This window comes from Aythya marila (assembly GCF_965140915.1).
Source record: "Aythya marila genome assembly, chromosome: 9".
Classification (NCBI taxonomy): domain Eukaryota; kingdom Metazoa; phylum Chordata; class Aves; order Anseriformes; family Anatidae; genus Aythya; species Aythya marila.
This window is the reverse complement of record NC_139050.1, coordinates 5,179,774-5,196,097: the sequence shown is the minus strand read 5'-3', so window position 1 is coordinate 5,196,097 and position 16,324 is coordinate 5,179,774. Positions and strand designations below refer to the sequence as shown.

At 43.5% G+C, this 16,324-nt stretch overlaps 1 protein-coding gene across 1 annotated transcript; it reads left to right on the top strand.

Moving 5' to 3' along the window:
* The first annotated feature begins 2,479 nt into the window (after positions 1–2,479).
* On the top strand, positions 2,480–3,969 carry KCNE4 (potassium voltage-gated channel subfamily E regulatory subunit 4). Its single transcript, XM_082767702.1, has 2 exons — positions 2,480–2,559; positions 2,982–3,969. Exon 2 carries the CDS (start codon positions 3,008–3,010, stop codon positions 3,497–3,499), a length of 492 nt encoding a protein of 163 aa, XP_082623828.1. The 5' UTR covers positions 2,480–2,559; positions 2,982–3,007; the 3' UTR covers positions 3,500–3,969.
* Positions 3,970–16,324: the final 12,355 nt, after the last annotated feature.

The following is a 16,324-nucleotide window of genomic DNA, read 5'->3' as shown; positions in this document are numbered from 1 at the left end:
AGCTAGTCAAAGTAAATATAGTTGCAAAGAGTTTTCAGCAACAGCTATGCATAATTATGCAATTCAGTCTTCTTTCCATTGGACTTCAGGGGATTGCATACATGTATGGATGTACCTGGCAAGTCTTCCTGTGTCCTTGTTGGGTGCTGCAGTTCACCTTGGTGTCTTTGTACAGAGCTTCACCTACATGCCTTGGAGCAAATAAGAGACCCTATTTGCACCTGCAGAAGAGATGGTCCACCTACTGCTCTGCTGGCTCACCTGTGGGGGCTCAGGGGTGTTGGTGCGTCGGGATGTCTGAGATTGCTGCTCACGTTCAGGTGGGTGATGGCCTGTATCCTCTGTATAACATTGGTAGCAGCAGTAGCTTTAGTTCTTCTTGTTCTCAGGATCGCACAGCTTCAGAGATGTTTTACTGGGATGTTATAGTCAGAGAGAAGGTATTTGTGCTGAGTGAAATTTCATTGACCCAGCAATCTCGGGTGTTTCCTCACCATTCTCTGAATGTCCTTCATAGAAGGGTGTTGCTAAAAACCTGATGCATTGCCTTAAATTTCTCAAATTCCAAACTTCTGGAGCCAAATAGGGGAATATATGGCAACAAATACACTCTTTGGGAAAGTATCTGTTGCATGGAGCTGAGAAAGATGTGAAATAAAACTTCTCAAAGTTAGCCAGAAAATCCAGAGGCTTGCTCTGGGTTGTGCTTCATCCCACCAGTTCATCTGTTCCTGCTGCCTGCTCAGTAATCTGTCAGAAACAGGGAAGAAGTATCCAGACTTGGCAAGCTGGTGCTGCAGACAGATTCTGTCAGATGAAATCCCAATAGACACTAGTCCAACATCAACAGCTCCTGAGCTATCACATGGGAATGTGCAGGGAGATAAAACCAACATCCTAAAGGGCGGATCCTCTATTTTAAGGGGCAGAGAAGGGAATCTGGCTAATGTATTTTTTTTTTCTCTATGGAGTTTTTCAGAGAAACAATGGAAAATCCTGGTTCCAACAGATAGAATTCTGTCTTTTCTTGAATTTTTAACTTCATTTAAAGTGGCTTAACTGCTCTCCCCTGCTTTTTGCTATATGTTAAGAGAGGTTAAGCCTATCTGCCTTTACCTCAGAGAGACTGTGAGGGCAGAGGTTGGAAAAGAATTTGCCATCTATGCAAAGAATTCACAAGTGACTAGTGGGGTGGGGGGAACTCAAAAAAAAAACACCACCACCCAAAACCAACAAACCAGACCTACCATTGGGAAACTCCAGCACCAGTCAACTGTTTTCTGGAAGTGGAGTGTCCTGTTACATAAACATCCTTGAAGCTTTGCAGAAGGGGTGACATTCACATTACATATGTGGGGCCTGACTAATTGGGTTTTGTGTGTGAAGAATGGGGATGGAGAGGGATAAGGAAGTGAAATCCCCAAGGTGCAAGCAGGGCCTCCTTCTTCCCATGGCCTATACTGTTGCTTACGTGTTGAAAAGGGTCTCAGCGCCTCCTGTACCACGGAGCCGATGTGGGAACGCTGCACATCCCCGCCTGCATCCGAGCTCTGCCCTCCGCAGCAGGCCGGGGAGCCCAGGGTGTGCTGCTCAGCCCCGCAGGCAGCTGCAGTGGGTGCAGCAGTGACTCACGGAGCAGAAGCGACTCACCTCTGCCCAGAAGTGGTTAACGTCCCGTCACACTAAAATCCATGTTAACTCCATGGTCCTGTCCGACTTATGCATAAGGAGCAGGCCGGCTGTGAATTTGCTGCCTCCTACAAACGGAGGGAGGAGGGAGCTGCTAACTCGAGGAGCTCGCAGTTGCCCTCTGGAGGAGGCTGCGTCTTTCCACTGATGATGTGAGGAACCAAAACCCCATCACTGCTGCTTGCATGCCTGAAGTGGGATGGCACCAGCACCCCTCCCTCCAGACCTCACTGCAGACCCAGCGCCCTGTTCTCCACAGCCCTGTGCCTCACGCAGAGTGGATCTGCAGCGTGAGATCCAACTCACCACTTTGTTCTGTGCACGCTTAGCGAAGCTCTGTCACCAGTCCCAGGCAAAGAAAATAACCTGTTTCCTCCCTTGTCTCCTCAGGGAAAACTGTGTGCATAGCAGGCATGTAAATAACATGAAAGAAGCTACTATAAAACCCAAATGCATATTTTCTATAATTTATGACCAACACAGGATAATGGCTTGCTGGTTTTTCCTGCTGCACAGTAGCTCCCGGGGCAGCAGGTCACACTTAGCAGTTGGGATGGCAGCGAAAGGAACAGATTTGGAAGGTGAAAGAGCCTCTGCTGAGCTGGTTAGGAAAGAGTAAAATCTGAATTCCCAACTCTTTTTCTTTTCACAGCTGTTAAGAGTTCAGTGGGTTGAACTGCAATCCTTCAAGTTCATCTGTTGACTCCAACACAAAACTATTATAAACTGTGCCTCTAAAACACGTGATGAAACATTTCTTGAGAGCTATTTATTCCAACTGCAGCAGAGGAAAGTTTTCAGAGCACCCGGCATTTGGGAGAGGAAAGGTCTCCTGAGCTTTGCAAAGGGAGGAATTATTTGCATACCGACGTAAGTTGCTTTTTGATTTTTTCCTGCACCATTCAGTAAAATAACACTTATAAGCTTTCTCCCCCTATGGAAACATGGTCAAATAGTACAAAACTATATTTAAGTGCCTGAAGACTCTTTCTATTTAGTTTTCTTTCTTCTTTATTTATGTGGATTGGGGGATTTATACTTCAGAATATTACGTGCTATGGTTTAATATTAAGTGTCTTATTTCCCTCTGATGTTCTCTTTATCTGGGTATCAGTTCATTCAGTAACAATATTACTGCAGAGGTATGACAGACAGCAAGCTTCAATCAGGTGTGTCCTGCAAGCCTGCAGTAACAAGTAATAAAGAATAGCTTGGGGGTATATTTCTTTAGATGTTTCTTTAAATCTTTGATCTGAAGTTTGATCTTTGTATCCACACCAATTCTCCCTCAGGCTTTAGCTGTGGTAATACGGTTTCCATGCTGAAGATGGACCATGCAAACGTGACCTCAGCCATGCTTAATGCTGAATCCCGCAACACAGAGAAGAACAACAGCAACGAGTATTTCTACATCCTGATCGTCATGTCTTTCTATGGGATCTTCCTGATAGGGATAATGCTGGGCTACATGAAATCCAAAAGAAAAGAGAGGAAGTCTAACTTGCTTCTGCTCTACAAAGATGAGGAGAGAGAATGGGGGGAAGCTGTGAAACCTCTACCAACCATATCGGGGCTGAAGTCTGTCCAGATCCCCATGATGCTGAACATGCTGCAGGAGAGCATGGTGCCATCCCTGTCCTGTGCCATCTGCTCGATGGAAGGCAGCAGCGTGAGCTCCGAGTCTTCATCCCCAGACGTGCACTTCACCATCCAGGAGGAAGTGCTGGATGCTGAGCTGGGGGAAGTGTCAGAAACACTCCTCAACGAGAGCAGCGAGGGCTCCGCAGAAAACATCCACAAGAACTCCTAGCACCTGCCGGGCTCCCTTGGTCAGCAGCTGAAGCATGAGTGGAGCTCCCACTAAGAACTTGTGGTTCATCTTTCCTGCTCTCCAGTAACTCCACCAGTATCTGTGCCCTGGGGCCCGAGGCTTTCCTGAGAGCTAGCAGGACAAGGAAGCAGTGGTACCAAGCTCCAAAATGTAACTTGCACATAATTGGGATGCTTAATGTTATTTTTTCCATTATTATTTCCTACAATAAGAGCTAAGAACAAGGAGGATATATATACATAGATATATATTTTCTGATGAGGTAACTATTCCTGGCATATCTCTGCATATTTCAGAATTCTGAAAATATCTGGGAAATGTTTAGAGAAGTTACCCTAGCACAAGAACCTGGCTGTAAAAGATGATGGTGATGCTCATTCACACAAAACTGTGATAGACTAGAATTACTTTTACTTTTTTTTTTTTTTTTTTTTTTTTTCTATAACAAACTACACCCAACAGCAGATTTGTTCAATGGCCTCAAAGGCTGAAACTTTGTTGATGCTGGTGTTGAAGGAAGATTGATGCATGGCTGGAGATTGACTTTAGGCACAGAAAGAATGAAAGAGGGGAGCAAAAGAGGAAAGGAGACTCTGTATTTCCAGGACGTTTGTAAAGCCTAGGTTCAGATCCATGCCACTACATCTGTCTTTGCTTAAGTTGTACCTGTGCTGGCTGGTTCATGTATGCCAACTTCTGCTGCAAGCCACCTATTGACTCAGCTAATAGTAGGATTTTTTTTTTCCTTTGTATTTTTTAAAGACATGTACATTTGATCACTAAAGGCAAAGATCTATAAGTTAAAAAAAAATAAAAATCAAAAGATCTTTGTTACAAGGTGCAAGATCTAGAAAGGCTTGAACAAATGCTGCTCTTTTACATCCCTTGGCAAATGGGTGGAATTTGGAATAGAATTTAACCCAACAGGGGTGAAATCCTGGCCCCACTGAAGTCACCAGCAAAATCCTACTGACTTCAGGGGACAGGCACAAGATTTTGTGCTTCTCTGTTGTAGTCATATTCTCCATCTGAGGTCAGTAAAACTGTGCCCATTTACATCACTAAATAATCTGGCCTTTCTGCTCTATTTAAGCCAGTGTAGATAAACATTGCATTATGTCTTTTTTTTTTTTTTTTTTTTTTTTTCCATCTCGCATGTGACACATGCATTTCTCTAAAGTCATTAGTAACTAGTTTTTAAAACTACCACAAACTTCCCCCCCTAATTTAATGGTACTGTGGTTTTTCAAATGCTCGTGAACTTAGTTACTAAATTATTGCACTGTTAAAGGAAGTAATGTTAATATTGTAGCAATGTATGGTTATTTCAATCATACTTTATATTTTATAATAACTTATTAGTATGTTTGGATTAATTCTGAAGCATGAGGGCTAAAGAGCCTGAATCTACAGTGTTGCACAGCAGAAACGCTTGCAAAATGTCTCCAGATATTTCCTGTGTTAAAATAGCTCTGTGATTTATCCACTGGCATTAGAGCTCGAGAGACAGCTTGAAAAATGAGTGCTGAAGAGCAGGAACAAGCTGAGGCGAGAGTCTGCTGTCTGCCTGCCGTTTCGTTTCGGAGGGAGAAAGGTGCTTGGCTGGACGGGCTGATGCGGTGTGATGATCCTGCAGAGGTGCCCCCAGGCCGCAGAACAAAGGCTCCATTGTGCTCCGAAGGGGCCTGATCCAGTTCAGCCTGAAGCCAGCGGGAGTTTTTCCATTGACTTCAGTGAACTTTGGATCAGACCATATAAAGCTTTTTGGTAGATTTACTCCAAAAGGGGCTGTTTTAAGTTTTGAAAGAAGCCAAATTCAGTTTGGCACCTTGCCTGGAATCACTTGAATCCTGAAACTTTCCAAACGAGACTGACATGCGTGAGTTGTCACATTTTCCATTGCTTTCTCCTTCATCCTCCTACTTTGGTATAGATGTATTTGTATCTGTAAAAACCTGATGTATATAATTCCTAACATTGAGTTGTATATAATTGTCTCATGTATTTAAAGTTTATTGTTTCTACTGGCACTAATTTTTATTTAAATAAAGAAACACATTCCCTGGAAAAGTGTCCGTGTTTGTTCACAATTTCAAATAGATTTCAAGAAACGTGACTGAGCAAAATCACTACAGGATCTTTTTCTTAGCCTCTTTTGAAAGGACTCCTTGTGTTTGGCAGCACCACAGCATTGCAGGATGGTCACAGGCTGAGCTGGGCACTCCTGTGCTACCCAGGCTCTGTGCCGGGCAAATTCCTTGCTCCCAGCTCCTGCCCATCTGCAGGCAGGGCTGCAGTGATGCTGAGTCCTCTTGCAGAGACCTGAGACCTGGGGCTACTGCCTACCCGTTGAAGAGGCTGGCAAAACTGACAAGCTGCGGTGAAAGCTTTTTTTTTTTTTTCTTCACTGTAGCAAATTGTGTGGGATAGGGTTGAGGTTACTGCAAGTATCTGACATGGGTTGTTGTTCCCACTGACTTCCAGTACTTGGCCGTGGTACGTAGCTGGCTTTGCCACAAGCTGTGACCACGGGGCTCACTGCTGCTCTGTCATTTCCAGCAGCAGGGACAGGGGAGGATTCAGGATTCTGGCTCCCAACGAAGGGTGGAAGTGTTTAGAGGCAACTTTGCACTTCCCTATCTCCTTCAAGCTGTGACAGTATGGATGGAGTCACAGGCACTGGCTGAGACCTACTTGCATGGGGGGAATTTTAGACTTCAAAAATCATGTTGTTAGAAGGTTATATCTGCTCACTTTCCCACAAAACCTGTTCCCTTGTACTCTGCTCTCCTCACTCCCTCCCTATCAAATCATTCTGGAGCCTGCTCAAAAGCTTCTGTGGACGTAAAGCTACCCATCAGCTATGCAAGCAGCAGTGTAATCTCCTGGGACATCCACCATGTCCTGGAAAAGCAGGTCAGTAATGCTGCATCTTCCACATGTACCCACGCGGCTCAGTGTTTCCATTGCCACAATAATGAATCAAACCGTGTCTGACAGCACTGGTGATAAGAAGGAAAAACAGAGGAAAATGTAAATTACAGCTCCACTTTGTGGATCAAAAAGCTATGTTATTCCAGCAGTTTCTTGTGTTAAATTCCCTGCTACAAAGGGAAACACCATTTGCTTTGGGGTCTACTTACACTGAAGTGAGCTGGTAAGCATGAACTTGTGACCACCATGTCGTGGACTGCTATGGAGCTATCCTTGGCCTGTAGGGCTCAGAGAGTATACGTGATAGTTGGGCATGTATCCATTTACTAGGGCATTTCTCTTTGCCCAAATAAGTATTCTGATGGCACCAGGGAAAAAAAAAAAAAAAATAATAATAATCTTTAAAAGTTAATTTGCATGTGCAACTGAGTGTAATGATGTCTTGAAGACAGCCTGGTGTCCAAGGCTGTCAGGTCGTTAGTGCTCTGAAATAGAAGAAATGTTGCTAGCCTTGAAAAGCTATGGACAGAAAGATGAAAATTGCTCCCATTAAGCTTGTCTCAAAATCTGCTTGGCTACTAAGGAGAAAAAGGTGGTAATAACCTTTTTTTTTTCCTTTCTCAAAAATAATAGACATTTGCAGTGTGCTTCAGTAAGTTAAACCAGATTCACAGCTAATAGATCTTCTCTTGAAGGCAATGATAATTGATTGTAATTGAACTGAATTGGGATGGTTTTACTTTTACAAATGCACTTTCTTGAAAGAACACAGCAATTAGGCTCCCACTTCCTGGTAGTGCTGTGCCTCAAACACTTGCTGGAATAGTTAACACGTATCTCCTTTGATAGACCAGGAAACGTTGGCCACGTGTGGCGCACTCGTGTGGTTTATTTCCAGGACCTACTGTAAATACAAACCCTAGCTTTCAAGATCATTGCTTTGGAGTCTGCGATGGTAGCTGGCTGATTTTCAGTCCCAAAACCCACCAGTGGATGCCATACAGCTGTGCCAGTGAGGTTACTCATTCAACAGCTCAAACCTGCGGAATAATTGATGTGGAAATGCAGAACCTCTCCCTTCCCTGTGCACAAGGCCAGGGAAAGAGTTAAGCAGGGAGGGAAGGTTAACGAGGTGGAGAAGACTCCACTTTCCCAGGGCTGGAGTGCAAGTCACAGACCGTGGTAAGTGAGGCCAGGAGCCTCCTGTGTTTCAGCTCAGCTCAAAACCTCTCTCCCCAGCTTGGCCCTCTCACAGTGGGCTCCCCTAGATCTGTCTTTTTCTCATACATGCGCCCACACCTACCCAAACAATCAAATCAATTCTCACAGGGTTGGAAAGGAAGGAAGCAGATAAACTATTACTGTCAGTTCCAAGTCCTGAGTGATTGAAGTTGGACAAGAGTAGGTGTATTGCTCTAGGACAAGGAGCACACAAGTCCCCAAATGTGAGTGTCAGTCACTTTTATCACATCCATTTAATCTTGGAGAAGATTAAACCACCCAGCTTTAATTTTCATCTCAGGATTTCCAAACCCCACAAAGGATGAAGATGGGCATGCTCACAGATGGCCAAAGGGGGTGCAGAGCAGTACACTCAATTGTGCCAGGTACAGTAATGCCAAAGCTGGACCAAGCTCTCCCATGGCTGTTGACTTGCTCTTGTGTTATAATATTTTTGGACCTTGTTGTTCTAGTGGGAAGAATATTTATCCCTGAGTTCATGGTTGCATTTTAGATTTAGAATACATTTTTGGATCTGAGAAGAAAAAAAAAAAAACAACACATTGTTTAAGATATTGTTGTTTAAAACACTGATCGTATTTGTCTGTGTATTTGGTTTATTTGATTTTGTATTCTTTCCATGTTCATGTACTGCTGCAGTTCCTACTGCACACAGCCAAAATAGCTGCAAGATAAGCCTTTTTGTATATTATCCCTTAAGTATATTGACACTTTTGTATCCATCTCAACAAAAGGAAGAAAATGAAAAATAATACAAATAATACAAAATCAATGCGAACCATGAGCACCAGTTTTCAAGTGGATTTTGTTTGTTTGCTTGTTTGTTTGGTTTGTTGGGCTTTGGTAGGGTTTTAGTTGATATGAGGCCAGGTTAGACTGAGGCTTTTCGCTGTCCCAACAAGTGACTAAGAGAAGGAGGCTATATGGTATATATTACAAGCTGCTTTCCCATCCCTTTTCCTGGGTAACATGTTTAATTATCCTGCGATTCACTTGTTTATCAGATAATGCTACTTAAATTCCTGGCTGTGAGAATATGATGTGTTCTTGATAGACACGAAATGCCTGCGATTCTCAGATGAAAGAAATGATATAAATAAATAAATCTGCCCACGTAGGAACAATGAACTTTTTTGCCCTCCTTAATACCATTAGATGCTAAAGTAGCCACTGGCAACAAATGATGCTTGCTAGCATCTCTGACTGTCTGGAAGTGTGCAGCTCATCCCACTGGGCCTGCTTAGGTCAGCAGGAGCCATGGAGCAGGGCTTTTTTGCTTCACTGACATGAGAGAAGAGGTGCCAGTGCACAGGACAGCAGCCTGAGATATGAAAGACCAATTTCAGATCCCTCCCCTCCTCCAGGTTCACTGTGGTACTCTGGAAAATTGCTTGCTTTGGCTAATATTCTCCTTTATAAACTTTACAGAAGAGCACCTCTTTGCTGCCTAAGGCTGATGTAAAATAACTGCGTTGAGAATCTCAGGGTGCTGAGCTCTGACAGAAAGGGAGACAAGACAGATGACTTGTTTCTCTTTTCACTCAGAGAAGGAACCACAAAATACAAAGAACTTCCTCTGGCATGACCGCCAGCTGTTCAGCTGTGGCCAGCAGTTGATGTCTCCATCCCTTGCAGCTTACCTCCAAATGCAAGCCTGCTCTGGTGCTAGTCCCCAGCCTAGCCCTCCCTGGGACAGCTGTGCCTCATCCCAGCAATGAAAATGTTAGCTGCACAGCACAGGCAAGAGGATGTGAGACACGCAATGTTCACAAGGGATTCTGAATTCCATCCTAGAGAATACACAAAAGACCAGTCTTTCCTTCTCTTTAGGAAGAAATGTAAACTGTGTGCCTCTAAGGATGGATATCCCCCTGCTCGCTCTCTCTCCTCAGAACACGATAACCTGATCAAGGTCTCCTGTAAAATGGAAGAGTGAACAGAACTGCTGATTATTTTTTAATAAGAGGTATGGAGCTACAGAGTAGCAGATAGATTATCTTTGAATTTTAGACAAGCCCCAGTGTTATATCTTTCAAGACTTTAGTGGAGCATCATCTCGTCCTTTTCCTTCCAGATACATAATGCTACAAAGTGCAGCACTGCTATTGTCACTTCTGCCAGCAACAGCAGGCTAATGAGTGTCATTAACTGCTTTCCAGCCTGATGGCATTGTGCTCCTGCTGCACAGGGAAGCAGGGAACACTCTTGACACTTATGGCAGCAGGCAGCGGTGCTGGCACTGCTAAAAGCGCAACACCACCTGGATGCTCCTCCAGAAGTGACTTTCCACATGCAGCCCTGCAAGAGAGAGCTGTGGGAAGTCTTGGGTTGTACACGTGTACTGTGATTGTTGATTTTTATCAGCTGCATAGCATTTTACTCTAGAGGATGCTGATGATGACCTTTATATTTCTGTTGACTTTGGTTAAATGGGTGAATGTCATCTAAGAAATGACAGTGGGACTCATGGGTGATGTGATGGTAGCAGCTACCCATATTTACTGAGGAACTGCTCATCATGCTTTCACCAAAGGAAGAGCAGCAACAGCTCTGCCAAGTGCTTTCACTTGGGGTCAAGCTGATGAGTGTTAAACATAATTAACTTCAGTCACATCTAATTAAGTACCCTATGGACAGGATGTGTACCTCAAATTTTCACTGTGATTTTTTTTTTATTTTTTTATTTTTGTCTGATATTCAGTAAGCTGTTATAAATCAAATGATGTGAATGAAAGACTGGATGAAAAGTGACTTGTGACTGCTGAGAGTTATTGCTGGTGAGATGAAAATGGCTGCTGACACAACTCAGCATCAGTAATGGTCACTGTGCTGCAGTGGCAAGAAAAAATATTGCTTTTGAGCTGGCTGCTCAAGGTTTTTACTGCTTCAGGTGGGCTAAAGGTGCTATATTTTGTGTTTGAATATTGAATATTTACAGTTACGCATTACTATTGTATTAAGGCTTATGGAGGGCATTGGAAATATCATATCTTTTGGTAGTGAAAAGACCTTTTTATTTTTCAAAGTTTCTCTTCCATGACCTTTGGTTTGTCTTGTGAAGCACTATTATCAGTAAAAAGCAAGAACATAATGTTCATGTGGAATAGGCAGATTAAAGGTACAAGATTAAAAGCATCCCGTATAGGAATATTTGTGAGATACATGTATGCCAGGGAAGGATTACAGACATAAGAATTTGGAGGAAAATGACTAGGCTCCTTTTGCCCTTGTGTTTATGTCTAAACAGAAAGTGATTTTTCCCTCTTTCTCTGTTGATAACTGTGCCAGTTTGAACTGGGAAAGGCCAAAAAAAGAATTCTGTCTGTATGCCCCTGATGTACCTGTTGTCTTCCTCTCACTACCATTTTTCTGTAGGGCTGTAGCCCAGGGATTATTATTATTTTTTTTCAGCCCTATCCTTATCTTCTTTTTCTTTTCTGCATAGAAGACAGCTTATGGCAGTCAAGTCAGGTCAAGCATGACTTTTTCTCTTCCTTGGCACTTCTAATGCTGACTGCTACCACCTCTTCTGAGTGGCGTGGAACGTGCTTTCCTAACATCTACATGCAATTCACATGCTGACATATGGTTAACATCAATTTTATAGGGGCCTGGAAGCACAAGTGATTGTGTTAACTTTTCCTGTTATAAAGTGGGGCCCAGAACTTGTTACTTCTACTGTGGGTCACCAGTTCAAATGCAAACCCAGGACAGGACTAGCCAAGCTGGATGTGGGGATTTACTGGTTTTCGCAATGCTGTCTCTGTGAGACTGGTACCCTCAGCACACCGAAAGGAAGCAGTTTGAAGATAAAGAGGAGACATTTTATGCTTCAGCCTGCAAAAGCAACAGCAAGCATCTGAATTGGGCAATGTGAGTTAGGCATTGAAACCACTGACCTCCATGCTAGGTCTGGTGGACTGGCAGAGCCATGATGAGCACTGACTGTCCTCACCTGGTATCTGCTCACCAAGGCACAGTCCCAGTGCTACTGCTCGCAAAAGGCTCCCAGGCTCCTGAGCTCTGAACGTTGTCCCTGTGCCATCAGGGTGGCAATTTCATGCAGCAAATGACCAGTCCCTTCCTTTCACTGACTCTTATTTTGGAGAGGGGGATTTTGTTCTCATGAATGTTACCTGCAAAGTGGCATTACGGTTCAGGGAGGTCAGGGGCAGGCTCCAGGTAGTATTTAGGGAAGATAACCCTGCATGCCCCTCAAACCCAAGCCAGGAAGTTGTTCTGTAAAAACAATGTCACTCCCTTTCACTTTTTTTTGTTGTTCCCTCTGAGCTCTGGAAACACGCACTTTATTGCTACACAGCAACTTCCCTGAACTCTATCTGGGAGATTAATGGTTTATTGAAGAACAGGCAGGATTTAGATTGTCATCAAGAGACTCATAAAAGTAAGCATGTAAAAAGTGTTATGGAAACAGAGCATGGCCCCTTGGAGTTTTCAAGGATGGAAGCTGGACTGTATGCATGCCCTGCATCCAGCTCCTGCACCCCTTTGCTGGGGCACATGTGGAACAGCAGTAGGAGTCATTATTTGTCCTGGAAATTAATGTGTCCCTTGTGATGTCATTTGCTTTAAATGCACCTTTGCACACAAGCTGATTTTTTTTCCAGGCTAGCTGCTGATTTGTGTGTGTGTGTCATACGTCACTGGGAGCACATTAATGGCAGTCAGGAACATTTCTTTTGGAATCCTCACAGATATCCCTAGTGATCCAATTTGAAGCACTGCCTGGAAAATGATTAACTCCTCTCTTTGGTCTATAAGGGATAGGATTACACAAATCTGCTCCGCTGCTTCGGGCCACAGCCAACTCATTCCTGTAGACATCCTCATGTTCCCCTCCAGAGACCCATGCTTTTAAGGAGTCTTGCACGTAAGCTATTGTTGCATCTGAAGGCCAAACTGTTCCATTTAAACCCTAGTCCATAAAAGTCACTGTGCTACAAAGCCCTAGGGAAAGACTGGGTTGCAAGCAGCCAGCAAGACAGGGAAAACAGCACCATGCTCTAATGTCAGCTACCCACGTTAGCCTTGTTTCCCTCTTCTCCTGATCTTTCCATGTTATTGGTGACATTATTTGTGTGTGTGTAAATAATGACTTTGCGTATACCCGAAGTGCTATCAGATTAAGTATGCAGGAACTGGCTTATTTTGCAAGTGCATAGTTGCTGTTGCTGCTCCCCTAATTTTGAAGATTGCCTGAAATTCACTATTTCCCCATGCAGTCGCTGAATGTGCGTGTTAAAGCACAATGGGATGAGTTGGAGAACCCATGCTGAGTTGTAAAGTCACAGCTAACATGCTTAGGAAGCGGTTTCTTTGGTTAAATGTTTAAAATAGAAGCTCTGAAGACTTGTTAGGACAGCTCATTCTTGCACACATAACTGTGTGCCCCAATTCCTTCCATCTAGCGTCTTCCAGCCCAGTGCTGTGGTTTCCATGGAGTCCCCTGTCCTCCCCAGAACTACCTGCATTTCATAGGTCTCTTCTTGTATACAATAGTAGAAATAAAATTAAAGTAGTAAAACAAATCTTAATTTGTTAGCTTTGTATACTTGTCAACTTGATAAATGTGGGGTTTGTTCTTGGCTTGTCTTGCTGAAGGGTATCTCCTATGAACTGCTGAGTGTTTTGCCAGCTGTTAGGGTGCTCTGCAACATGGTGCCATCCTTAGTCACTTGTTTCTTCTCTCACACGTTTTTCCTTGCCTTCAGTCACAGACTTCCGCAAAGGGTGGTTAATACCACAGCTTGTTTTAGTGTGCCTTTCACATACGCTTTTTTTTTCCCCTTCAGTTTTCTTCCTGCTTTGCCCTGGCACAGTGGTGCCACACCAACACCATGGTCCTTCCCCATGCAGGGCAGGCAGGGGGCTCTTGGGGCACCCCAGCACCCCTTCTGACCCCAACAGGGGTTAACCTGTTGGGAATTAAAACTTAACTATTGCAGAAATAGGGCAGACATGTCCCGGCCTTCTGGTTGCCCTCATATGGTGTTTCTATGTGGCCTTCCAGCCATTTTCCTTATAGGCATGGAGCAACTGAAAGGTATTGGAAAGCATTCTCTTAATTATGCCACTAAACTTCCAGAAAGAACTGTAAGGTGATGAAAAACAAACAAACAAAAAATGAAATGAGAATTACCGCCTCTGGACAAGGTACAGCTTGGTGCAGGGCTGCAAGTGCTGCAGACCTTAAAGTGCTACTGGGGCCTAGGAGGGAGATTTTCACTGGGGGGCTGTTCCAGTGGGATTTTGGGCCGAGGACATCCCAGTGCCTTCACCTAAGGCCTTTTGCACTGGGGGGGCCCATGTATGGTGGCAGGCTGGTTGTGGCAGTGGCTGCCTCCATGTGTGGCTGAAGGGAAGGTCCTGCCAGGCCGGGCCAGGATGGCCCGGTGGGTGCCAGGCAGGCCCTTAACTACCAGGCTCACAACAAGAGCAATACACTTGTGATTTTCTTCATAATTGCACCTCTCGGGTGCCATTGCTTGCAGCTTTACAGTTTTTAATGCCCCCTGAGGCATGTTATTACTCCCCAGCAAGCGTGGCATGGTACACTTTATTGCTTAATTACGTATCCCCCATCTGAGTAAAGTCTCCAGTTGCTAGGCTTGTCAAGCCCTATTTAACTGACAATATTTGCCGTCCAGCTCTGAAAAGCCTGGTGAACGATGCACTGAGTGCATCCAATGGATGTTTTATCATTGCTGTGTCTTTAATGCAAATAGCTCTGATGTCTGCTTGTACTTTACAAAGCTTATTTTTGTAGGATAAAAAACAACATGGAGATGCTTAGCCAACACTTCTCCCTCTTACCATGTTGTACTACCTGTTGGTCATGTCCATGGAGGTGGAGAAGAAACGTGGTTTGTGGTAGAGATCATAGCTATGACCTCAAGCACGTGGCAATTGAAAGCTGTTCTTTCCCACAGGCTGAAGTCTCCTTCAACTTTGCCTTGTTGATATTTGTGAACCTCTAATTAGGTGCCCTTTCGTTTTGCTTTGTGTCTGAGGATGATACCATGTCATCCTCTATTCTCAGGAGTTTTAATATTTCCAGTGACTTATGAAAAGGGCAATTCTGTCAGGCGTTTTGTGACCTTTAATTTGGGAGAATGTTGTTCTTGAGGATGACTGTGGTCATTTTGTCTGCTGTGTTACTTGCAGTGATAAGTTTGCAATGATGGTCACTCTAGAAAATCAAATGACAGCTTTATAAGTGTGGACTAATGAATCCCAAAGTGAGTTCCTTTCTATCTAAGCTGTATAAAAATAAAACTTTATCTTCTTATGTTTGCTGATGTTTAAATGCATACACTGAGGTACTCCATATGAGCCGAATGGCCTGCAAAGCAAGGAAAAAAAAGCTGGCGATTAAGAAGTTTGGGAAAATGGTATTTAGGTCATCCTGGAACTATTTATGAATTCAGGTCAAATTCTCTAACCAGTTACTCCTGGGATTTATTTTTGTCTTGACAGTCATTGTTCCCTTTTATTTAGCTCAGTAGTTAATGCATTTGGCCAGAAACTGGGAATCCCTGAGTCAATTCCAATCTGTGGTTGGGTGGAGCTGGATAATCCAATTCCACTGAATTAACAGTGCTTTTGAGTGTCTTAGGAAGAAAGGGCAGTACACTCGCAATTTCTCCCATTGGACCTATGTCCTTACAGTATAGACTGTTTTTCCTGAGCCAGAGAACAAAATATGACAAATACTCTCTAGCCCAGTGGTTAGCAAATACATATAGGCAACAATATACTGGATTTTAATTCCTGCTCCAATGACTGTAAGTTGTATAAAGTTGCACACTAACATCAAGACACTCTAAGATTTTGCTATCCTGAACCCCGGCAGCCAGGCATATCTCATCTGATATGAGATGTAGATACCTTCAGGACTTGATAGAAATCAGCTTGCATCTTCTGGGATGTAATCAGGAAATCACATATCCTATCCTTTCTCTTCTTTCCCTGTTTACGAGAAGCAAATGTTTTACTGAAGCAGCTCTGTTTCAAGTCAAAGCCATTTTGGTTTTGCTTACTTTTGAGGAAACGCCAACTTACTTAAACTTTGTAAATCATTTTTTGACTAAAAGCAGTTACTGTCATGAATCTGTCAAGGTGGGGCCTCATTTTCTAGCTCCTAAAGGGAGGGATAAAAAAAAAGCTGCTCTTATCTTACAGAACTTGCAGTCTAGGAGAGGAGATGTGGTAAACAGATAGGTGGGACAGCGTGATCTAGTTATGTGGTTTGGGTGATGAGGGTCATGTTGGCCATGGACTGTAGGTAGGTCTTAGTCATGTGGCAACTCTGTCAATATTTAAAACAATTTGAAGACAATAATTGTATCTTACTCATTGCTTTAATGTGATTGTTAAAGGTGCTGCTAGCTACAAACTTTTCTAGTGCAAGCATAAAGGAAATATTCATCTCATTGACAGAAAGAGCCATGTGACCTCCCCTGCTCTTCTTGGTCTGTCCTGTGTGTAGAAGAAAAGGTGGAGCTAGGATGACATTTATTTTTCCAAGAAGAAACCAGTCTCTCTTTAAATCTCTTTGGGTTTTTCCATCCAATTTATAAATGACATATTATTTTACTGCACCCTTAA